Below are 26,707 nucleotides of genomic sequence, written 5' to 3' on the forward strand. Positions count from 1 at the left end.
GAATTGGTAAATGGTCATTAGCGTTAACAAAGTTTACATTGATTTATTGTCCTCAAAAGTCCATAAAGGGACAGGCTATCACAGATTTCTTAGCTCACCATCAAGGTTTGATGAATCAATACTGGATGAGGTGGAAATTCCTGTGTATGGGATCGAAGAACCACCATGGACATTGAAATTTGATGGGTCCAGCACTGAAGGAACTCCAGGTGGAGGCATAGTCATTATATCTCCAACCGGGGTAAAAACAACTTTATCCTTTAATTTGGATTTTTCTTGTACTAACAACCAAGCAGATTATGAAGCATTGGTGATTGGCTTGGAGATTCTCCAAGATTTGCAAGCAAAGAACATCCAAGTAATTGGAGACTCACAGTTGGTACTTCGACAAGTAGCCGGAGAATATAAATGCACTAGCCTATCATTGATCCCGTATTTTTCAGCCGCTTCCCAGTTGGCTGATGATTTTGAGAAAATAAATTTCCAGTATGTACCAAGACAACAAAATTGGGATGTCAATGAGCTAGCTCAAATTGCTTCGGGGTTGAGATTGTCAGAGGAACTCACCCATAAACTTTAATTCAGAAAAAAGAATCATCCCTCCATCATACAAAAGGGATTGCAAGTTGAGACTTTTAATTTGGATGTTAATTTGGCAGGTGATTGGAGAGAGGAACTAAAAGAAGCTTTACAATTTCCCGAAAAGTCAACTCCTTGTAGTTTAAGGATGAAAGTCCTTAGTTATGTATTGGTGAAAGGTGATTTATATAGAAAAGACATGGATGGGTTGCTGCTACGATGCATTGGGTTCCCCGAGGCAATGGAAGTCATGAAACAGGTTCATGAAGGAGTATGCGGTGCACCTCAGTTAGGAATTAAGATGAGATGGCTAGTGAGGAGACGTGTATTATTGGCCATCAATGTTGAAGGATTGCATTAGATACTCTAAAGGATGTCAGCCTTGTAAAAAAACATGGCAATATCCAACGGGTTCCTGCTGATGAAATGCATGTTATTATAAAACCATGGCCATTCCGAGGTTGGGCTATGGATCTAATCGGAAAGATTTATCCATCTTCATCTAAAGGCCATAATTTTATTATTGTGGCTACTGATTTCTTCACTAAATGGGTGGAGGCAATACCATTGAAAAAGGTGGAACAAAAATATGTGATTGATTTTATCAAGGAACATATCATTTGATAAGTGTATTTTATACACTTAATTTGGTTATGAGTTTTATTTTTAATTGTTGGTTTCGAGCAGATTTATGTGGGTGTTTTGTTGTTTTTGTGCTTGCAGAGAATTATGAAAATAATGGGGAAAAGAAGAAATATTGTGGAAGAAGAAGAAAAGGATGGATAAAAGAATAAAAGAAAAGAATTAAAGAAAATAAAAAGGAGGAGAAAAGAAGAAAAGGAACGTACAGGAAGAAAAGAAGAAAGGTTAATGGGCTTAAGTAGTGGGCCTCAATTGTTAGCGCTAAAAGAAGCGCTGAAGAGAAGAAAAACAAGAGCTATCGCGCAAGTTTTGTGAAGGCGTGAGAAATTCAAGCAGAGCCTTATGTGTGCCCGCCTGTCTATTTGAAGCGCCCACCCGTCGCTGCCATCTCAGATTTTAATTATTTCGGGAAATTTTCTTGGGCTTTATTTTTGGGCTTTTGTGACAGTATAAAAGGAATTTCTAATCGTGCAATAAGGGGAGAGCCGCACAGACACACATTAACACACGTACATATCAAAGAAAAGCTTGATCGTGATTGTGAGATTTTTGGGAGGAAATTCTGAACCTTTAATTGAAGAACGAAGATGGAGATCGATAGACCGGACACGGCATCGACGACAGATTTGATTCTTATCTTTTATTTATTTAATTCTGAATTTATGTTGAATTTTTTGAACATGTTTTGTTTTATTCAGAATTTTATTATGAACTAATTTTTTAGAGTCTAGAGGTCGGATGGAACCTGGTGTAGACGCTTTCATGAATTCTTGATTTTATTGAATTAAGTTTCTTCTAGATTAATTATTTTTCTAGAATTGATTGTCTTTTCAATTACTTGATCAATAATTGATTTGTAATATTTATTTGAAATCTGGCACTCGGAGAGGAGATTTTGAATAGAATCAATAGAAAATACACTATTAATTATTTATATTGCTCGGGAGAGTATATGATTTTAACAGAGCTTTTAAAAAGAACATTGTTTTGTGATAGATCACTGCGATAAATTCTTAATAGGGATATTGAAATTGAATTGTAGTTGATATACATTATTTGTTGCTCGGGAGAGGAAAATAATAAACTTAAGTGTTCTTGACTATTAATTGACTGTAATTCATGAAGATTAATTAATTAGGATTGATTGTTGTTGAAACCAGGTGAAATCTATACCTCTAGACCATTTTTATTTGATTGATATTTATCTGAAAGTTGTGTGTGTGCTATAAAATCATCTGATTATTTTATTATTCTGCAAAATTCTTGAATATTGATTTTCTAGATAAAGTTTGGACTATTTTAATTACAAGCACTGAATATTTTCATTTTACTCCCTGTGGGATCGATACTTGATTTTATCACTGTATTAAAACTTGACACTCGTACGCTTGCGAGTATTTTTCACAACAAGTTTTTGGCGCCGTTGCCGGGGAGTAAATTTTTATTTTTTTTAGTCTTGTTACCAATTAGTCTAGATTTTAATTTAGAGTGTTATTTATTTTGTTTTAAGTTACTAATTAATTTCTTCTTATTTTTATTTGCAGTCTATGCGACGATCTCAAAGTGCGAATTCTTTACTGTTTGATCCAGAGATCGAGCGCACTGCACGTGCTTTAAGAAGAATTAGAAGAGAAGAAATTGAAAGAATGGCTGAAGAAGAAGCACAACAAGCTCCTCTGGTGCCAATTAGAGACCACTTCAGACCGACGATCCAGGCTCACTGTTCTGTAATCGCTCGAGGGACCATTAACGCCAACAATTTTGAACTGAAGCCAACGTTAATCAACATGGTGCAATCAAACCAATTTAATGGGAGCGCCAATGCTGATACTCACCTGCACCTGCGTACTTTCTTAGAAATTACCGATACGGTAAAAATTAATGGTGTGTCTGAGGATATTATTCGTTTACGCTTGTTTTCGTTTTCTCTCAGGGATCAAGCAAGGAGTTGGTTGCAATCACTGCCTTTAGGGAGCATTGCTACTTGGGAGGGGATGACAGAAAAATTTCTTGCGAAATATTTTCCATCTGCCAAATCCACCCAACTGAAGATTGAAATCAGCACATTCAGGCAGATGGGCACTGAACAGATATACGAGGCGTGGGAAAGGTACAAAGAATTACTTAGACGTTGTCCTAACCACAATTTTACAGATTGGGAACAGATCGAGTGGTTTTACAACGGACTAAATGCGCCTACGAGGATGAATGTGGATTCTGCAGCTGGAGGTACTATATTTGCAAAGGACCATGTATATGCCTACGATATGCTGGAGCAGATGACGATTAACAGTTTTCAATGGCCATATGAGCGTATGGGAGTCAAGAAGCCAGCTGGAGTGTATGCAGTGGATCCTCTCACATCCATCACTGCTCAATTATCTGCACTAACTACACAGGTAGCTTCTTTGAATAAGATTAATGTTGCAGATTCAATTGGAGTTGAAGGATCACATACCCCAGAGGAAGTTAATTATATTAATCCTAATGGCTACCGAGGTTATGGAGCTTACAGAGGTAATCCTGTTCCCAATACTTTTCACCCTAATTTGCGGAATAATGAAAATTTTTCATATGCTAACAGTACTAATAAGGGTGATGGTAAGTTGTCTTTGGAGGATGTGGTTAGTACCTTTGTGCAGTAATCAGGTAAGAGGATGGCGAGAACTGAGTCTCGCCTTGACAGCTTGGAGATGCACATGGCCAACATGGGTGATGTACTTCAATCCATGGAGACTAGCATTGGGCAATTGGCAAACGCACTGACGGATAATAACCGCAGCCAGTTCCCTAGCAACACTGAAGTAAATCCGAAGGAACAGTGCAATGCTATCATGTTGGGGAGTAGGAAGCAAGTAGATAAAGAAGAGTGCCAACCTGAGAGCAAGAAGCCTGAAAAAGCTGTTGTTGAAGAGAAGAAAGTTGAGGAGAAGGAGATTGAAGTTGAGCCAAAACCGATGTACAAACATCCACTTCCATACTCGCAGAGGTTCAAAAAGAAGGCTCTTGATGAGCAGTTCTCCAAATTTTTGGAGATTTTCAAGAAAATTCACATAAACATCCCCTTTGCTGATGCTTTGGAGCAAATGCCAAACTATGCGAAGTTCATCAAGGAGGTCATGTCCAAGAAGAGGAGGCTACTAGAGAACAAGGTAGTAAATCTAGCTGAAGAGTGCAGTGCGGTGCTACAAAAGAAGATGCCACAAAAGCTTAAAGATCCAGGGAGTTTTACTATTCCTTGCACAATTGGTTCTTCTTATTTTAATAATGCACTTTGCGATTTAGGAGCTAGCATTAATTTAATGTCTTTGTCTGTTTTCAGGAGCTTAGGACTTGGTGAGGTGAAGCCCACAATGATCGCTTTGCAGTTGGCTGATAGATCTATTACATATCCACTTGGAATCATTGAAGATGTTTTGGTAAAAATAGATAAATTAATTTTTTCTTCGGATTTTGTTGTGCTAGATATGGATATGCCATTGATATTGGGGAGACCATTCCTGGCCATTGCGGATACCAAGATCGAGGTAAAAAAAGGTGAATTGTCGATGGGAGTAGAAGGCTAGAGAGCAATTTTCAACATATTCATGAAGACACTTAATTCACCCATCGAAGACTTATGCTCAATTGAGCCGTTTATGAAGTTGGAGGGTTGTCAAAGAGCTGATTTTGCAGTTGATTCATCGAAGGAGAAAGATCCAAATTTACCACCAAAGAAGGCCACGAAAAAGAGAGAAAAATTTAAAAGGCGGTTCGTGGAATTAATTTGGCGTGTGAAAGAGAAGGGAAAGACCTAATATCGGCGAAAGTCGGGCTGACGACTCTAAACCAAGCGATTTTTGGGAGGCAACCCAAAATTTTTGTGTTATTTAATTTTTATTTTTATTCATTTTTTTCCTTTATTATTTTTCTTTTGTTCTTTAATTAATTTATGTTTTTTTAATGCATTTTTGGGAATTTTTGGAGGTCTAATTTTACAAAAATTTTTAAATTTTTCAGGATTTTGGTCTTCTGGCAGCGGCTTGTGCACGCTCGCCCAAGATTTGAGGGCGCCCGCTCAAAATTGGGAGTTGAAAACAGAGGCTCGTGCACACTCGCTCGTGAGTATCCAGCGCCCGCGCCACTCTTCTTGTGCGCCTGCACACACATTTCGCTTCAGTTATTCAAGAACAGCGCACTACTTAGCGCTATAGCGCAACTTAAGGGTGCTCCATTAAGCGCTATCGCGCTCTCTCAACTGCGCCTAAACAAGCGCTAACGCGCTCCTGAACCGCTCCCACACAAGCGCTATTGCGCATCTCAACCGCACAATCTCCAGCGCTATCGCACTTGTTAACCGCGCAAGCTCAAGCGCTATCGCGCACTTAAGGTCTTATTTTTGCTTCAAAGGGTCAAAGGCGCACTCCAGTCTGCTCGTTTCCAGGCACTGTTTCAATCTCACACTCTCGCACGATCTTTCCATCGTAAATCTTCCACTCAACAAAATATCACCATCTCTGGGATTTTGATTTTCATTAGGCCGTGATTCTCAAAATTTGTTCTTGCTCCATCCATCCACGCTCGCACAGAATAGGGGAATCTTGGAGGATTTGGAAAATTTTCTTCTTGAACGGTACAAAAGCTGAAATTTTCTCTATTAAATTTGAGTCGTGTTAAATTTTGTGATTTGAGGCTGTTGGGTTGTTTGAATGGTGGTGTGAAGAACGCTTGATGCCATTGAATTTCGATATCATCGACTTCGTGCATACCTTGTGTTTGAACGTTGCTGGAATTGGTTGGAGTTTAGTGCATTGTTTGAGGCATTTGATTTGAGTTGAATTATTGTGTTATAATGCCACCGAAAACCAAAGGGAAAGGAGCGCTTCCTTCGTCCTCTGCTGCTCCATATGATAGACACAGATTTTGGAATGCCACAGCAGAGGAGTACTATATTGATGTGATGGAGAAAGGGATGCAAAAAGAAAGGGGAATGAGCTTAAGAGAATGTGATGCTCCGGCGTTAATTGAAGCTGAGAGAAGAGGTTGGGAGACATTTGTCAGGAGTCCGCCAGATGCTGTTATATCGTTGATTCATGAGTTCTATGCAAATTTGATGGTCAAAGATATTAATCTGAAAGTTTGAGTTCAAGGAAAATTGGTGGCTTTTGATAGGAGTATGATTAATAGTCTGTATGACATGCCGGACTTGGACATTGAAAATGATGAGTATCAGGTATTCAAGAATGAGCCATTTCCAGATAATCTTGTACTTCAAAATTTGTGTCAAGATGGGGCGGAATGGAAGAGGAATGCGAAGGATGAAGCTGTTACATTTTCATCCATCTTTCTTAGAAGAGAACCAAATAATTAGCATGAGTTTGTGGCTGCCAGAATGTTGCCATCTGGGCATACATCCGATGTGACTAAGGTTAGAGCTAGTCTTGTGTACTGCATTGTGACTGGAAAATCTGTTGATGCTGGGAGGGTGATTCAGGAGTCTATTATTGCTGCAGTTAGGGGTTCCTCGACTATCAGTTTACCCCACTCATCCTTGATTACTCAACTTTGCCGATTAGCCGGTGTTGTGTGGGATGATACGGAGCAGCTTCTTCCGATATGAGGTCCTATAAGAATTACTGGTGCACTGAGACGGGATAAGAAAAAGAAGGCGGCCAATACTTCTGAACAGGCAGCTGAACCACCGCAGCCCTCTGAGCCACTACCACACTTTGAGCCAGCACCCCTCCATTTGGAAGGACCTATGTCACTACCGTCGCATCCGGTCAGTGATTATTCTACTCTTGATGATTCTAAGGCCGTGCTTGCTCAGATGAAGAAGCAGTGGAAGATGATGCGAGCACATATGACATACATGCATGAGTTCACTGCAGCTCTCGCCCAGAATTATCCTCCCACGGTTGTGCCTTACCCACCTCCTCCACAGTGGTCACCTGATGAGGCTGCTGCTGCACCTTCTTTCCATGGAGATGATGATGATGACGCCGGGTACTGATGCTCGGTGTCGAAGGTATGAGTCCCTTGTTCTTTTTATTGTTTTTAATCATTAGGGACAATGATTACATTAAGTTTGGGGGAGGGGGGGGGGTGAATCAGTGTCTGATATTGTTGTGTTGTTTATAGTTGATTAGTTGAGTGTTATTGTGTGCTTCATAGATAAAATTTATTTTTTGTTGAGTTAGTTGTTGTTTTTGTTGAGTTGAGTTGTGAAAATAAGTCGAGAAAGAATTGGATGCATGGCCAATGATGAAAAAAATTTTGTGCTATAACTGAAATCCATGATTGTCTACCTATCTGACAAATATTTTTGAAAAAATGAAACCAATTGAATGAACAATTTCCTATATACTATGTGATTAATACTTGATTTTGATTTTTGAGACATACAGACATAGATATGATTGAGGCATTGTTTGAAATTTTTGGTCCTGAATTTTCATTGAAAAATTTATCCTTAGTTGCATATTTGAGCCTACACGTATATTTGTACTATGAGGTATGAAAATCTGAATTTTGTTGTGAAAAATCATCGTTTACTGCTGATGATTATTCTTTTTCTGCATTGATTGATATTTGTATGATTTGATTGTGGATTGAGACTTGTCTAGAACTAGTTCGGACACTCTTCGAGGCGAAATACGGGAAAAACTTTGATTAGGAATGATTTAGGCGATTTTTCTGAATTCGTTTGAGCCTTTCAAGCTACCCTATTAATGCATGTTATCCTTAGTACCTTGTTTGAGCTTATTGAAAATCTAATGGCATGCGTGTAAACGTGTGATTAAACCCCCATTTGTCATTATTTCAAAGTCCTACATTGACTACCTGAATAGCCTATATACTAATTTCCTACCTTTAAGGGAGTAATTAGAATGCTAAAATTTTTCATGCTCCTAGTGTTATTTGTGAAAATAGAATGGTGTGGTGGATGAATTGAAATGAAGAAGGTAGTTGTGAAAAGAGAAAAGATGAAAGTTGAAAATTCTATGGGGTGAAGAAAGAAAGTGTGAAATTGTGAATTAAAGGAGTTGAAGTTAGATTGAGCTTAAATATTATTTACTCCTTATTTTTGAATTCTTATTCCTTCATTTGTAGCCATGATCCAGGCCTTACATTATAAGCTGATTAAGTTCTATTGACCGAGTCTTAGTTGCCCAATATACTAGTGGAGAAGAGTTGCGAGAATTTAGCCTATGGACTGTTGATTGATACTTTTAATGATTATGAATTTGATCGAAACAAGCACACACTATTATTCTTTGAATTTACCTATTTGTGAGTGTTTTTGATAGATATCCTTTATTTGATCCTATGCTACCTTGAAAAGTCCACATAATCTATGAATGTGTGAATTGAACTTGGATAAGGGTGTTTTGAAACGTGAGTTGCGGAGATTGTGAGTTTATGCGGTTATTTTGTTATTGGCTGAAACTTTCAAGTGTTAGTTGGTTGGATAGGATTGGATTTGAATTTTTGAGATTATTGCTGAGGCCATTGCTCCATATTATTTCTTGACTATCATTGTTGATTTTTGGTTGTTAGTTTTGGTGATTTGAGTTTGGAATTTGGTTTTTATTAGTTTTGCTCGGGACTAGAAAAAGTCTAAGTTTGGGGGTATTTGATAAGTGTATTTTATACACTTAATTTAGTTATGAGTTTTATTGTTAATTATTGGTTTCGAGCAGATTTATGTGGGTGTTTTGTTGTTTTTGTGCTTGCAGAGAATTATGAAAATAATGGGGAAAAGAAGAATTATTGTGGAAGAAGAAGAAAAAGATGGAGAAAAGAATAAAAGAAAAGAATTAAAGAAAATAAAAAGGAGGAGAAAAAAAGAAAAGGAACGTACAGGAAGAAAAGAAGAAAGGTTAATGGGCTTAAGTAATGGGCCTCAATTGTTAGCGCTAAAAGAAGCGCTGAAGAGAAGAGAAACAAGAGCTATCGCGCAAGTTTTGTGAAGGAGTGAGAAATTCAAGCAGAGCCTTATGCGCGCCCGCCCGTCACTGCCATCTCAGATTTTAATTATTTCGGAAAATTTTCTTGGGCTTTATTTTTGGGATTTTGTGACAGTATAAAAGGAATTTCTGATCGTGCAATAAGGGGAGAGCCGCACAGACACACATTAACACACGTACATATCAGAGAAAAGCTTGATCATGATTGTGAGATTTCTGGAAGGAAATTCTGAAGCTTTAATTGAAGAACGAAGAAGGAGATCGATAGACCGGACACGGCGTCGACGACGGATTTGATTCTTATCTTTTATTTATTTAATTCTTAATTTATGTTGAATTTTTTGAACATGTTTTGTTTTATTCACAATTTTATTATGAACTAATTTTTTAGAGTCTAGAGGTCGGATGGAACCTGGTGTAGACGCTCTCATGAATTCTTGATTTTATTGAATTGAGTTTTTTCTAGATTAATTGTTTTTCTAGAATTGATTGTCTTTTCAATTACTTGATCAATAATTGATTTGTAATATTTATTTAAAATCTGGCGCTCGGGAGAGGAGATTTTGAATAGGACCAATAGAAAATACACTGTTAATTATTTATATTGCTCGGAAGAGTATATGATTTTAACAGAGCTTTTAAAAAGAACATTGTTTTGTGATAGATCACTGCGATAAATTCTTAATAGGGATATTGGAATTGAATTGTAGTTAATATACATTATTTTTTACTCGGGAGAGGAAAATAATAAACTTAAGTGTTCTTGGCTATTAATTGACTGGAATTCATGAAGATTAATTAATTAGGATTGATTGTTTTTGAAACCAGGTGAAATCTATACATCTAGACCATTTTTCTTTGATTGATATTTATCTGAAAGTTGTGTGCGTGCTATAAAATCATCTGATTATTTTATTATTCTGCAAAATTCTTGAATATTGATTTTCTAGATAAAGTTTGGACTATTTTAATTACAAGCACTGAATATTTTCATTTTACTCCTTGTGGGATCGATACTTGATTTTATCACTATATTAAAACTTGACACTCGTACGCTTGCGAGCATTTTTCACAACATCATACATCGGTTTGGTATACCAAAATCCATTATTACCGATCAAGGAACCATGTTTTTAGGATCAGAAGTTAAAGATTTTGCAGCAGATTATGACATAAAGTTGCATTGTTCTTCACCTTATTACCCTCAGGCTAATGGACAGGCAGAAGCTTCTAACAAAGTGTTGATAAAGATTTTGCAGAAAATGATGGAGGATAATCCAAGGGATTGGCCTAGGTTGTTGTCCGAAACACTATGGGCATATAGAACATCAAAGAGAACTGCAACTGAGGTAAGTCCTTTTTCATTAGCTTATGGGCACGAAGTTGTGTTGCCTATGGAAATCATGGTTCCATCATTACGAATAGATATGCAAAATCACTTAATCCCGGAGTTGTACAATGAAGCTATGATCACCGAACTAGAAGATCTCGATGACACGTGAATGCAGGCTCTCAATAGCCTCATGCTTCAGAAAGAAAAAGTGGCTCGAAGTTACAATAAAATATTTAAAAGGAAATCATCCATGAAGGGGATTTGGTTTGGAAAGTTATATTTCCTGTAGGATCTAAAGATAGAGAATTGGTAAAATGGTCTCCAAATTGGGAAGGACCATTTAAGTTCATCGATTTCTGGATGGGAACGCTTATTGGCTGGCCAGTGTAGAAGGGGAAACTCACAAACGATAATTAATGGTAGATATTTGAAGCAATATACTCCTAGTATGCAAGAGGAACATGAACCCTAAGTAATGTAAGTGGCTGCAAGGGCCTTATTTGTAATTATCAGGCTAAATTATGGCCGAGTATTTGTAAATAAATAAAACAATTGAAAATTTGCAGTAATGATTGCATAAAATAACAAGCGATAAATGGTAGATCAGGCCATTAGCCTTAAGAAGAAAAGAAACGAGAATGTTTAAGAGCATACATTTGAAAAGGTTCTAGCAACACAAAGAAACATTGTTTTCTCCATAAAATACTAAAATCAACCAAGTGCGGCCGCCAATTCTTCCCACTTTTGCTTACATTCTAGCTGCGTGGATATGGATTCATTCAAAATTGTGGTCCATCCTTGGTACTCAGCTTTTTGATTCACCAATTGGCTCCCAGTGTTTCCAATCTCCTGGTCGGCCGACAATATTTGTGCCTTGAGAGATTAACCCTCCTCCAGCAGTTGCACTCTCTTGACTTCACGAGCATCCAATTCCTTCTTCAAATGCAATATTTGTTCTTCCACAGTATCAAAATTCTGACTCACCTCAATCAGTTTATTGACATTACTTTCTCTCGCTCTTTTGAGATTATCCAAGTCTCTTTAGAGGTCCTGAAAGTTTCCAATTTGGCCGAGAATTCTGTATGCTTGCTCACAGCATCTCGGGCCTGTGAAAGGATAGAAGGCAAAGAGTGGGAAGTCATACCTAAGGGAGATTCAGAAAACCCCTGGGAACTCTGAAGTAAGTGAAAAACCGTCAGAAGCTTTTGATTTTGTTGGTCTGTTAGTGCGAATAAATCCTGAATGATTAAGGATTTGATGGTGGTCATAGCATGATTGACGGACTCTATGCCGGGATATGGTGGAACTTCAGGAATGGGTTCAATTTATTAATATCTTGCAGAAAGCTGAAGTCTAAGTCCATCATGATAGAAGGAAGATGCACATTTGGATCCGTCGAGAGGAATAATCCTGCAATAAGATACCAGGAGATAGTGAAATACTGACAGTAGGCACAATAATACAGTCATAAGCAAATTATTACCGTGTAAACAGTTGAGGCGGTGACTGTATTGGAGACTTGTTCAACATGAGGTGCTTGACTAGGAACATTTAGCTTGATAGAAGGAACTTTAGAGGAGATGCCTGTGATGATCTGCGCTGCAATGATGTTCTCAGCAACATCAGCAGACGTTTGTTGCTTTGTGGAGGACATTGCATCTTTTAATGGAATGAAACTTTGTGGCTGAACTACTTCAATGGTTGATCAGGAGCATCAGTGGCAATAGTAATTGAGGAAACAAATATGGTATCATCCTCGTCTACATCAATGGGAACCTCAGAACTACGTGAAGGTTGCATAGCCAATCTTTGTGATACACGGGTGATTTTTCCGATCTTGGCAGGAGGAAATTCCTTTGGAACTCCACCTCCCATAGTTTTTAGTTTTTTGGCAAAAGATTGAGCTGCTAAAGAAAAGAAAGTAATCATGAGTATGCAAGCCAATTTCAAATGCTAGTCCAAAGGTTAGAGGGTTACCGGGAGGAACTGTCAGCATAGCAGTGAGAGCTTGGTATTTGGGAGTCCACCATGACATAAAAGGAACAATGCTATCACGAGCCACTTCTTGAATTGGAGCTTGAAATAAGGATCCCCATACAACGTTTAACTTGGCAGTTGCCAAAGAGAAGCGACGATCAACTAACTTATCCCAAATGTTCTCAGGTAACTGTTGGGGGAAGAAAAAGTGGTTCTCGGGTACAGTAGGGGGAAAACCAAATTGTCGAGCCACGATCAAGGGATTATATATCTCAAAAGGGAGTGTTGCATTATCATTGGCTAAAGTACCACTGCTAACCAAAAATTTTAAATGAAGGCAAGCAATTCGTATTTCATCAACAACTTGTGGAAAAGACTTGCTTTGGTGAGACATAAAACGCATGATCCAAGGATAATTTTCCGTGTTGAGAACCACAGGAAAATAGTAACAACGCCCCTCCCCAAGGGTATTGAAGAAAGTCATCAAGAAATCCTTAGAAACTGTGGTAATGCAGTAGGATAGAGCATTACTATTAGAAGGATTAATGCTAGTGAACTGAAGGTTCCTAATGTCCGAAAAATAGGAAAAGAGCCACAACTGCAAGAACCAGCATACACCTTGAAGTTTATGGAGGGGAGTATCAAGTACACTCTTATTCAACCCTCGGTAGATAGACCCTAAGAACATGACCCCTAAATTAACAACGTTCCCAGTACTCAACAGACGTGCAAGAGACAAGTACTCCGTGGATGGACGACCAGAAGCAAGACTACAATAATTTACAAATGAGTACCCACATAAAAAAGATATGTTCCTCAGCATTAGGGGTATCATACAAGGTGCACCAACTTCCTATTATAGAGGCATAGGAAGTGTAGTTCAGATACTGGTCTGGAAGATTGGGAACATCCTTCATTGAGATGACGCCTATTAATTCTAGACCAATGACTGGAATCCTCAGTAAACGAAGGATGTCATGAAGGGTAATGGTCGTTGGTCAACAAGCAAATATGAAGGAATTACAAGAGGGAGCCCAAAAACGGATTGCGTATTCTAGCAAATTGGTTTGTAACGGTAACGGGCTTCGTAAGCTGAATGAAATAATACAACCCTTGGGATTTCCAGATATCACCAAAATAGGGTTCCAGTTTATCGATCCAATTTACCCATTCAGGGGGAAAACAGGGCCAGGATTTGAATTTAGCCGCTTTGGCAGGGGGTTGTACAAAACTGGTCAAAAGTAATGAGGAGACCGATAAAGAAGCAAGAGGAAATAGGTTGGAAAAGACAGTTGGCGGTAGGGGAACCTCTACATAGGGAGCATGATTTATTGTAGCCAACGCCTCAACACGGTTAGGTTTAATAAAAAGGGGATTTGAAGACCTGCGATGAATGAAAGTCAAATTAAAGAAAACAGGAGTGCCAGGAAATCAAAGTAACAATGACATTAATCGTTAAGCTCAAGCAGAGTGAACATACCTGATGACCTTCATTTCCTCAGGAGCATCCGATGAACTGACAGGGGTAGAAACCATAGAAGAGAAGGAGGAACTACTGCACAAATAAAAAGGTGAATCAACCTATTCAATGGTATTTTTTGTTGTGTATGCAGGTTTTAACGGATGAACAAACAAAGGGGTATCAACTTACCAATCGGAGAAGTAGCAGAAAGTCAGACAAAACCCTAGGCTATCGATGTGTTACAAGGAGCAAGGAAATCAGATCCAAAATCAGCTCAAAGTAATTACTCGGTGAAGATTAAGAGTCCTAAAGTGAGAGAGAGAGAGAGACACGAATATCGGAGGAACAATAATGATAATGCTGAGATGACGTGATCAGGTGATTCAAAAATTGAGGAATAGGATCGGTGATGTTCTTTTTGAAAAATCACAAAGCTTATCCAATTTAAACCACTTTGGTGAAGTTGCACGGCCCAACAGCTAGGAGTGAGTTCATCATCTAGTTTCGATGGCCCATTGGGCCATCAACCTGCAGGGGGCAATTGTTAGCCCATAAAATAAAATATTTTAGGAATCCGAGTTCCTTGGCCCAGCTCCTGAAAAACCGTGCAGCCCAAGTGTTTCGGCCCATCAGAAATGAAACCCAAAAATTGAAAATCCAGCGGCAATAAGTGAAAGTGGGAGTTACATTTGAAAAGGATGACCAAGTCAGAAACAATTTTGAAAAGGGAAGAGGTGAACGTGGCCCATTGTGAGAAGTAGTGGGGTGGGAAGTTATGGAATTGGAGACAAAAGAACAATCGGCAGAATGTAGTCCATACATCACATGTTAGAAGTGATAAGCTGCTCAAACAAATTCCAGCACACTTCAGTACTTTCTTTTGTGAATATTATGGAAAACATTTGTCATTTGGAATTTTCAGTAGCAAGGAATAGATATCCAATTGCTATTAATAATTCAATTTCCATTTTGTTTTAGTTCTTTAGCGTTTTATCGGTGAACTTGAGACCGACGACGAAACCGGGACTCATCCTTTTCTTGGTTCTTAGAAGTTAGATTTTTATTTTTTTATTTACATTCCCATTTGGCACTCACGTGCCTGGCACGCCTGCAATCAACCCGCTCGAGCCAATTTTTGTGTGCAAATACTATCCCAAACACTACTTTAATAGGACAAGTTGACAAGTTAAATTTTTAAAATGATCTTTTGATAAGCTGGGTGTAGACTGGCTGGATTTGCTCACTCTATGAAATCTAATTTTCTCTTTTAGCTAGGAACTTATGAATGAAGTAAAACATCTAGCAGGCTCCCTCCAGTGACATCCTAAGCTCCAGGTAGATTTCTAGAGACCTTAATTCTAATAATCTAGCAAGTTGGTCCAACGTCAAGGTACATATATTTGATTCCTCTTCTTTCCCCTATTGTCACTTGATTCCACGATATTCACTTTTGCTGCTAACTTATTGTTGTTTTTTTTCGGTGTTTCGATTGTCCTATTCTATCCTTAGTCTGACATTCAGATCTTCCAGACCCATCTCATTTGTATTGTGCTTGAGATAGTTCTTGAAATCCTTCCATAGAGGAGAGAGTTTAGCAATCAGCGTAGCGACTTGGAAGGACTCGCTTAGACTCATTCCCTCTGCATGAATCTCGTGAAGTGGTACTTGCATTTCCTGCACTTGACTCACCACGGTTCAGAGTCTATCATTTCCAAAATATTTCCTAGGATGAACTTTTTAAGACCATCATCCTCTGCTTTGTACTTATTTTCAGGCGCCTCCCAAAGTTCCTTTGATGTTTTCACTTGACAATACACATTGTACAATGTATTTTCAAGTCCATTGAATATGTAGTGTTTTCATAGGAAATTTCTTTGATTCCATACATCAATCACTACCTTCCAACGAGGATTGACCTTGTTTTCAAAAATTATTGGAGGATCTTTGTAGTATCCCGTACCCGAAATTGGTAATTAAGTGTTAAAAAATCCAATAAATCATGTTAGTTTAAGTTAAACGTGATTAAGGAAACTCTTAATGGATTAACGGAGTCCGAAAATAGACCCAGAATGATCAGAAATGGTCTGGAAGGTCAAGTGGAACGGACGCAGCGTCCTAGGATCAGACGCAACGTTCGTGCCAGCAAGAATGCATCATTGCTTACGCACATAAAGTGACCAACGGACGCAACGTTCGTCGAACGAACGCAATGATGGCGAACGGACGCAACGATGGAGGAACGGACGTTCCGTTCGATGTCTATAAATAGAGGTGCCGAGATTCATTTTCAGATGCACCATTCACCTCTCTTCTCTCGATTCCTTAGTCTTCTAACTTAGATCTAAAGAATTCTAGGCGTCCTATTGGGAATCCGGAAGTGGCGTAGAGATCCAGGCGTCGTAGCGGAGCTGTGGCCTAGTTTTGAGGCAAGAGACAGCAACGGGCTGACGACGGACGCAGGTACAACTTTTGCTTCCTAAAAATATTTAGGATTATGCAATAGCTTATTTAAGTCTTTTAAAGCACTATAATGATATTAGTATCATTTGGCATTGTAGTGCGGACTATAGGCGTGGATCCAGAGCCGGTAGAGCTTGCCTAGTAGTTGAGGTACAAAAGTACTGTTCGAGATATCCTGACTGAGTATGCATGTATTATGTGACTGCATGATTTATTTGACATGATTTTATGCTGCATACATTTGCATATTGAGCTATCTCTTTTGAGATGTCTGGTAGTAGAGTTTTACCCTATCCTGTTAGTGAATGGACTTCCATCGATATGGGTCTGGAGTATCCACTGGTTTTTGTATGTGAGCCACCTCCTGAAGCGACGGCACAACGTTCTATATACCAAGGCCCGGTCTGTCTTTGTTATCTGATTCTTGGCCTCTAGTCAGTAGGCGGTACACTTGCATTCATGTATACTCATACTCTCGTGCTGAGCGTTATATGCTCATGTCTCGTACTTTGTGTATCTGGACATCCTATTCCATGGGACAGGTTTGCGATTGGATGTGGCGGGTGGATCCAAGAGGGGCTAGACAGTGATTGGCCAGCTGGAGCTTCACCTAGGGGTTTTATTTGTATTGGGTTGATATAGTATTTCGATTTGGTTGTATAATTATTTGGGTATTTACAAATTTCTTTTCTTGGGATTGTATATTGTTATTGCTTCCACAGTTTAATTCTGGCTTATTGTTTTAATTAAGTTAATTGCATGCCTAAGTTTCTGATTAGTAGGTGATCTCGGTAAGGGTCACTACAATCTTCCTTAAGGAAACTTGTCAAATTCAATGTTGTGAGATAGAAAAACATTTTCTGCCGCCAGCATTTGAAGTTGGTGCCACTGAATTTTTTGATTTTTCTACATGTGTCACAACAACGTTGGTTGTTGACGATGATGTCACTTTCAAACTTCACAAAAAAGCAAAAAATCTTAAGCTTCTTGGTTATGTTTGTGGTGTTGGGACGAATTTGAAGATGAAGGATATCAAATATATATTGAAATGAGTTGTGGCTCGTGTTGAACACGATATCCTTAAGAAGTTTTTGTGATATTCCTTGTGTTGTCAGTATTCGGAAAACTTCTTCCAAGAGAAAATAACTTCAACTTGTGATAATAGCACAATTAATCACAAGTTCAATATTCAAAAATATATATAAACTCACTTCTCAGAAAAGAACGGGAGAATATGAATGCAAAAATGTTTTTTTTTTTATTTTTCCAGATTATTCTTGAATCAAATCTTTAGTATGATATTTAAAGTTGTTTTCATGCAGGAACATATTGTTCCATGACCAGAGATGTCTTTTTGGTCCAAAAAACCTTCTGGAATCTTCATGAAACACCAAAAGATCAACCAAAACTCATAACCTATTCGAACAACATCATCCGTGCTGGGGAGCAACCTTTTGCGTGCCCCAACGCACTGTCTGGTGGTATCCAGGCAGAACATGATGTGCTGAAGAGCTTAAAAGAGACGAGTTTGTGACGTGAATTATGTGTATATGTGTTGAATACATTCATGTATTTATGATTCTTATTAATGCGCATAATTGAGAATAATCTCTATTTTTTATAAAATAAAATAAAAAATTTTCATTTTATTTCAAATATATTTTATTTGAAATTTAAGGGATATTCATCAAATAAGCACGTTAAAAGTTTTGCATAATTACAAGTTGAGCATTTACTCTTTTTATTGATATTTATATTAATCTATTAAAATGTATTGAGTCATCAATGGAGGGAGTGACATAAGATTTAGCACATTCCTGATGAAATCATGAGACCGATCAAGCAGGTAGCTCCCATGCCCTCGATGCTACGTGCATGGATGAGCGGCGATGATATGATATATGTTGTGTTCTTAGCACGGGTGTCCACTGATACTGTTGTGATACGATTCGTTTGGACTCCGTTTGACATCCATTATTCCATTGATACATTTCATGCAGTGCATTTCATTTCATTGGATTTTATTTGATTTTATTTCATTCCAAATATATTAATCGTAATTTTACTAGTTTGTCATATTGTGGTCCAACCTAGTTTTCTTTTATGTTGTGGTTATCTGTGATTCCATAACAAGTTGTTTACGTAGATTTGATGCGTCTGGTGGAGTTTCATCTAGTGGCACCAAGTGAGTCGAGTTGTCAAGTTGAGTTTCCCATTTATATGTATGTATTATACTAGCTAGTTATATATATTTACCGGGGAGATTTCCCATGTATCTATACTATACTGATAGTTATAATATATTTTGGATTGATGTTTGTATGATCAAGCCTTGCTAGCTTTACATGTGTTTAGTCCCGGTCAGTGCGGCTATATCTATATGTTTGTAATTTGGTGATATGACTCTATTTTTGAGTATATAATTTTAGTTGTGTTGTTCAGATTTTTTGGGATGTCCTACTTATAAGAAGGTCATGCCAAAATTTCTCTGGTTCTAAAGAAAAATTTTAACTCGTTTTTGTTGTTTACATTAATTAATCCTGATTATTTTCTCATTAAATGTTAATCATCATCGTCATCATAATCATCATCTATATTTTAACAAAAAGATAGGATATTATTAATGATAAAGAACGATTACATCATAAATTAAAGTAAGGGGGAGGTAGCCCACCCTACGTGACCGTTGAGTTGTGAAATACAAGAAATCTTGATTTTGATGATACCAAAACTTGTTATTGTGTTTCTAAAATATTTACTTAAGTGTGTATTCCATACATCACATGTTAAAAGTGATAAGCTGCTCAAACAAATTCCAGCACACTTTAGTTTCTGGCGAGCTGAATTGTTTTGATGATATCTCATAGCTCAATGATCCAAATGACCAGCGGCCAAAACCAATGAACATCCAACTCAAATAGCTGCAATTCATATTTCCGAACAGTAGGACTAATTTGGATGTTATCTAGGTCAAACTGCTGTTCAAAGACTCTACTAGAATAGAACCGAATGAGCTGAAAATAGAAGCAGTAGATCTTGAGCAGTTCTGGTATTAGGGTCATATCTTGCAGCTCGGTTACACAAATGGAACAATTAAATCTGTGTTACAAATATAAGACAATGATATACAAATCATATTCAGAAGGAAAAGTCTGAATCGGAGCATAAGGAGCTTATAAACTGCACTCAAGAATATGTTTCTGCACTGAAATTCTGCAGAGCAGAATTTCTGACACAGCTGAGTATTTTAGGAATATCTCTCTCGTAGGAACTTGAAATCGAGTGATTATTGATTATATAAAAAGCTAAGACAAAGGACTACAACTTTATGTTCATCACTTTTCCCAAAAGTTAATTAATCAAGAGATATAAGCAAGAGAACTTGATACTGAAAATAGCAGCGCTGAAATCTGAAGTGCAGAAAAGGAGTAGACTCCAAAATACAGCAGAGTCCAGACCAGCAGTCGCTAAATACCAGTACTAGACCTTTATTAATGTTCATATTCTTGTGTCTAACGTATATATATATCTTGGAGGCTATAAATACAAAATCATTTAGAAAAAAAGAGAGAGAAGAAGGGCGTCTAAACAGATTTATAAGCTTGAATAAGAGCAACCCCAAGAAGGGGAGCAAAAATAGATATATTAGCTTTGTGAGAGATTTTCTCGAATGCGAGGATACATTTGAGAGATCAATACACTATAAGTGATTAAATCCTCACACACAATCACTCACATATATACAAGAGATATGAGCTTCAAATTTTAGTTGAGTGAGTCTTCGCACAAAGACATTAAAGATTTTATTTGTAATATTGGCATAAGAGACGTTAAATATTATGTGGATTTTGAGGTTGAGGACTACAATCGAGAGTGTGCTAGGAGTTTGATTAGGAAAATGATAAGTCCTAAGTCGAAATGGGTTTGTAAAAAGTTGTGTATTAATAAAATTCTTCTAGTGGATCCTTTCGAGAAGGAATAAGGGGTGACATAGGAGATTAAGATCCGAACATCCATAAAAAAATTCGTGCATATTACTTTATCGCATTTACTTATTGTTGATGTTTTTGGATGATTTGTTGAAGCATTTTATATGTTCTTTAAAGTACCAAAATGTTGCATACAAAGTGTTTGATAAAATGCTTCAACCAAAATATTTTTATTATTTCAACTTGCAATATTTTCAAACGATTTCCAAAATGCTTAATCGGTTTTTAGAGGATTATGTTGAGTGTCTTTCGCTTGGTTTTGTAACTAAACTCGATATAATCTCTCGGTGCTCGGTTCATATTCGAACCTTTCAAGAACGAGCTATTGTAGCTCAAAAATTTTAAAAGTGTGTATTCACCCTCTACACACGTATTTTAATCCTATCAGTGACCATACATAGAAGCAGTGACCTAGCTAGTGTAGGGACGGTCTAATTTGTCGATCTATTTGCAAAAAAGAAAGTACAATTTGATAACTCCAAAACTAATTTTTTGCAATCATCTATAACCAATCCAAAACTAGAAAAATCCGTATTTGTGTCATTGAGAAAAACAATCACAAGTTGAGCGTCGGATTCAACAGTTATATTACAAGTGTTCAAACTTCTTTTGGCGAGAAGTTTCTGTATATACCAGAGAACCCATTTTTTATTATACAGTAAAAATATATATTCTTTTATATTCTTTTTTTTTGAAAAAATATTCTTTTATATTCTTTAGCGTATAGTTCGTAATTATTTATTGATTATATTTATTAAGTTGATTGGTTGTGTAAATATATTACTTATTTCAAATCAATAGTAGATTCACAAATATATGAGAGATAATGATGAATGCTACTTTTTTTTAAAAAAAAAAAAATCAATTTATGATAAATAATAAGGAAGCAATTCATACGATAATATGAAATTAAGTATCAAAATAAAAAATTAATGAAATGTCATAATCAACGCAGATATTTTTGAATTTATTTTATAATTTCAATGTTCTTAATTTAAATTTAAATAAAAATTTGAAAATTTTGAAATTAATTTTAGATTTAGATTGAATATAATTAATTTTAAAAATTATTTCTTTTTATAGTATATAAATTTTTGTCAAAAATTATTATTATTTTTTTTAAAAAAAACTCTGTTTTTTTATACATATATGAAAATTTAATGCAAAATAAATAATGAAAATTGGCTATATATGCATTAATAATAAAAAAAGAAAAAAATTTGGTTTGCCATTTGATGCCATGTTTTCAAAATTGGATAGAATTGTTCGATTCGATCGGTCACATGTTCGGTCTAAAACACCCTAGAAAGACATTTTAATGGTGGAGCCGGTAGGACGGGTCAAAAATCGGAAAACTGGTTCAACCGATTTCTCGAAAAAAATATTTTGAAAAATTAATTTTTTAATTTAATATTATATATATATACATGATTATTTGGAAATTGTACTTCATTAAAAAAATAATTACTAGATTTTTTAAATTATTTAATTTATTATTTAAAAAATATATAACAATAATTGATATTTTATTATATATATTTATTCAGTTTGCAAGTCATGATAAATATATATATTTATAAGCACATTTTTTTAAATAAATTTAAAATATATTATTCATTTTATTATATTATTTAAACCATTTTTTTGTTCGAACTTGTGATTAAAATGATCCGAGATATATACTATTCCCATCAAACACGTTTGCTTTTGCTTTTAGATTGCAAAGAACATATGCAATACTTTTCTTAAAAGCGAAGGACCCAAAATCATATGCTTTTGCTTTTAGATAGCAATCCGTTACTGTTTGCTGCATTATTGTTCACAAAAAACAGAGAATATGGCTGAAGGAGCGATGATCGATGCTGCTGTTAAACTTCTGTTGGGGAAGCTGATTGCTGTTGTTGGAGAAGAGATCGGACTTGTTCGGGGCTTTAAGAAAGAAATGAAAACGTTGCAAGAATCACTGAAAATTATTCAGGGGTACTTGGACGATGCATCGAAGCGGTGTATTCAAGACGATCGGGCCGTGAAGCAGTGGCTGCAGAATCTGGAGGGTGTCGCCTTCGAAATCGACAACTTGCTGGACGAGGCCAATTACGAGATCACTCGTCGTCAAATGAAGCGGAAGGTATGCTGCTCCTTTGATTCTATGGCTTTTTGTCCTAAAATGGGGCATGAGATAAAGGATGCCAATGCGAAGTTGAAAAGTATCAACGATAGAGCCAGCACCTTTGGTCTGCAGCGGAGAGTAGCCAATTTGCCTGTTTATGTTCCTCTTGTCATGGAAACTAACTCCTTTGCAGTTGATCCTATTTTTATTGGTAGAGATGATGTCGTGTCCAGGTTCGTTGATGATATGATCCAGTCCAGCGTTGAATCGGTGATCTCAGTTGTTCCCATTGTTGGGATGGGAGGATTGGGAAAGACCACTCTAGCTCGGAATATTTTCAATCATCAAACCATAAAGAACCATTTCAGTCAAAGGATTTGGGTCAGTGTATCCAAAATTATTGACAAAAAAGATTTGCTTCTGAAAATCTGGGGAATCTTGTCCAAAGAATCTGTTCACGATTCATCTCTGGCCGAGGAAACTGTCTTGGAGCAGCTTCAATCCAAGCTGAAAGAAGCAAGATATTTGCTCGTACTTGACGATTATCTGAATGTCCAAAGGAGTGAATGGGACATCTTCATGAATTGTTTGATGGGAATAAGCCCAAAGAGGGGAAATTTCATACTTGTTACCACTCGAAATCAACATGTGCAATCATATGTGAAAACACGTACTGTTCCTTCTATAGATTTCTTATCGGATGATGAGTGTTGGTCGATAATTAAGGCGATAACTTTTCTTAGCCAACCAGTTCCTGAAGATTTTGAAGCTATTGGAAAGGAGATTGCACGTGCATGTCAAGGTCTACCGTTAGCCGCTAATGTGGTCGGGGGAACTTTACGAGCCAAGGGAATTGATGATTGGAAGTCATTTCAACACCAAAGTGCCACTGATAATTCTCTAATGAAAGTATTGAATATCAGCTATGATCGATTACCATCTTCATTGCTTAAAAAATGTTTTGCATGTTGTTCCATTTTTAGCAAGGGAGAAAAGCTAGAAAGAGAGAGATTGATTCAACTTTGGATGGCAGAAGGGTTGCTCTTTGAAAATAGTGATGGAAGTGGTGATCAAATGGAGATTCTAGGCCACAAGTTTTACAATATTCTATTGCAAAACTTTTTCCTACACGAGACAATAATGGATAAGTATGGCAGAATCAAATATAGCAAGATGCACGATTTTGTTCATGACCTATCGCGTTCGGTTGAGAAGGCCAAATCTCCTAATGCTGAAGAAGTTCCTATTCGAGTAAGATATTTACCAGTCGACTACGAGCACAACAATATAAAGAAGGAGCAGACAAGTTGTCTGCGAAATTTGTTTCTGAACAAATTCGAGGGGGACGAGTTCATTGGCAATATCATGTTTCCAGATTGCAAATATTTGCGTGTTCTTGATTTACAAGGAACAAGCATTGATGAATTGACAAGTTCGATTGGAAAATTGATACATTTGAGATTTCTCGACTTGTCCAAGAGTCAAATAAGAAATTTACCGGGTTCTATTTGTAAACTTTTCAATTTGCAAACATTAAGGCTCCTTAATTGCTGGAAGCTGACAAAGCTTCCAGATGAGCTGAAGTTTTTAGTTGGGCTGAGACACTTTGCTTTTTCTGGCTTCAAATATGACATAGCTCCTCCCCTGATGCCACCTGAAATGAGGAGCCTAACTACTCTTCGAACACTAAGCTATTTTATTGTGAGCGACAAGGAGGGATGTCGAATTGATGAGCTGGGATGTCTAAAGAATCTAGAGGGGAAACTAAGGATATGGAATCTTGAAAAAGTGGGTGATAAAGAAGAATCGAAGAGAGCACGTTTATCAGAGAAGAAAAATCTAGAAATTTTACAGTTCTTCTGGAGAAATGAATCGTCAATGGGAGGAAACAACAATGACCGTGAAGTTCTGGAAGGCCTCCAACCAAATCAAAATTTGAAGGGTTTAACCATTAAAAATTTCCGTGGAGATCACTTTCCATCATGGACCATGAAGATGGCTGTAGAACAGGGCAATACTCTGGACAAACTCATCAAGATTGTCCTGATAGATTGTGAAGGTTGCCAAGAAATCCCAACATTGGGTCATCTACCACTTCTCAAGATCTTGCGAGTGAAGGGACTTGGCACCGTGAGATCGATAGGTCCTTCGTTTTACTGGGAGGAAGAATCGAGCAGAAATTGTGTGCCGTTTCCATCACTCGAACGTTTAACACTAGAGAAGATGGAGTCTCTGAGTGATTGGGTTGAAGCACCGAATACGGGGGCAACATCCTTTCCCAGGCTTGAATATCTGAAAATTTACAAATGCCCATCCATGACAACCACTCCGAGTCATGATTTTCCATCTCTTAAAAGACTCTATATTTTACGCAGCAGGAAAGTTGCATTAGCAAATATATGCAAGAAAATAAGCTCCCTCACGGAACTGGAGATCACCTCAAATTCAGATGGCACCTTCGAACTTGTTGAGATGCTTTTGCAAAACAATCAACATCTCCAAAAACTCGACATATCAGACTTTGACAACCTAACACAACTCCGACTCCCGGATACCCTCAAGTCTCTTCGTTGGTTACATATATGGAGGTGCAATAATCTAGCCTCAATTCAAAATCTGAAGGGCCTCTCTGCTATTCAGCGCATTGAAATTACCTACTGCCATGAGTTGAGGGAGTTGGAGGGTGAAATGCAAGAGTCAAGCACGTCGCTTGAGCTATTGGAAATTACAGTTTGTCCAAAACTGAGGAGCATACCCAATGGAATGGATTGCCTTAACAAGTTGAGTTATTTATGGATGGGTCCTTTCTCAGAAGAAACAGGTTTGAGTTTGTTGAATGAAAGTCTCAAAGGACGACATCAATTACTCAGTAGATTAACATTATATGGAAATGGGAATTGGGAGTCTCTCCCAGATCAGCTGCAGCATCTCACAGCTCTCGTTTATTTAGAAGTGCAAAATTTTGGAATAGAAGCTGTGCCTGAATGGTTTTCCAACTTGTCATCTCTGGAAGAATTAAAAGTGTATGGCTGTGAGAAGCTAAGGGATGTGAGTTGCTTGCGACACCTCACCAGGTTGAAAGAGTTACATATTGATGAGTGTAATGGAATGCTCAAGGAGAAATTGAATGAGATTTCTCATATTCCCAAAGTTTATGTGTATTGATGGAGAGATTTGTTGAGGTACTCTGCTACAATTATGTTGAAGCGGATGGAACAATAATTCGGTGACCTTTGTTCATTTTTGTGTGTTATCCGATCCAACCTAGTAGTAAGCGATCCGCCAAAAGCAACCAAAATATTAGTATTTTGTTGTTGTCTTTTATTTTTCTCTTTGTTTCATTTTTTTTTTTTCAGTTCTAGAAAAATCTTAAGCGTGTGGAGATTTGATAAGTCTAATTTTTTCACTTATATTTTATTTTATTTAACTTGGCTTTTGTCGTTTATCAAGTGATATTATGCGTCTTCATATTTTTTTGTATCGTGTGCAGGAATTTAGGTAATATATAACTTATGGTGTGAAAACGTATGGAAAATGACCAAAAAAACGTTACAGAAAGAAAAACATAGTATAAAGAAATAATTCGAAATTCAAGCACCTAATTTTAGGAGCCCTGGTGCCCTTCCTATGTTTGGGAGAAAAAACAATAGTCGATCAAAGCCCGAGTGCTCATTTTTGGACGCCTTAGCACCAAAACTTCGTAAAGCTAAATTTTGTAAAAATTGAACTAGAGCCCTAGCGCCCTTTTTCTAGAGCCCCAGTGCTTCTCGAGCTCTTCTTCATTCTTATCTGAGTTGTTGGTTCAAGGTGAGTGAGTGATATAGGCGTCACTCAGTAAATGAGGGAATAACCCGCGTAAAAACATTTTCAAACTTATGCATTCATACAAAACAGAACTGAACATTCTTAAATTTTTAGAAAAAAATAGAATTTTGGACATGCGCCGATTTAACTTATTGAATTTCGTGGCTTATTGGTACCAGCCCTCGTATGTTTATCCTCTAAAGGGTGAGGAATCGGAGCAGAACAAAGATAGAAACAGTAGTTCAGAATATATATTCCTACCACTAGTTCACAAGCAGTGCAGTAACAAAAATCGGAGATTTCGGAAGTTCAGACAATTATCATGCATGTAAACTTGCTGGAACATAAACTTATTCATAGAATTTGCTATAAAACCGAAAGCACACTTATCGTAGATTTGCT

At 37.2% G+C, this 26,707-nt stretch overlaps 2 protein-coding genes across 2 annotated transcripts; both read left to right on the forward strand.

The window, feature by feature from the left end:
• Positions 1–10: 10 nt before the first annotated feature.
• Positions 11–940, forward strand: LOC140879123 (uncharacterized). Its single transcript, XM_073282779.1, has 2 exons — positions 11–486; positions 586–940. The coding sequence occupies exons 1-2, from the start codon at positions 11–13 to the stop codon at positions 938–940; spliced, it is 831 nt and encodes a 276-aa protein (XP_073138880.1).
• A 21,165-nt stretch (positions 941–22,105) lies between these two features.
• Positions 22,106–25,928, forward strand: LOC140885402 (putative disease resistance protein RGA3). The gene has a single exon (XM_073292359.1). It carries the CDS (start codon positions 22,229–22,231, stop codon positions 25,664–25,666), a length of 3,438 nt encoding a protein of 1,145 aa, XP_073148460.1. The 5' UTR covers positions 22,106–22,228; the 3' UTR covers positions 25,667–25,928.
• Positions 25,929–26,707: the final 779 nt, after the last annotated feature.

Source organism: Henckelia pumila, chromosome 2 (genome assembly GCF_033568475.1).
Source record: "Henckelia pumila isolate YLH828 chromosome 2, ASM3356847v2, whole genome shotgun sequence".
NCBI lineage: Eukaryota > Viridiplantae > Streptophyta > Magnoliopsida > Lamiales > Gesneriaceae > Henckelia > Henckelia pumila.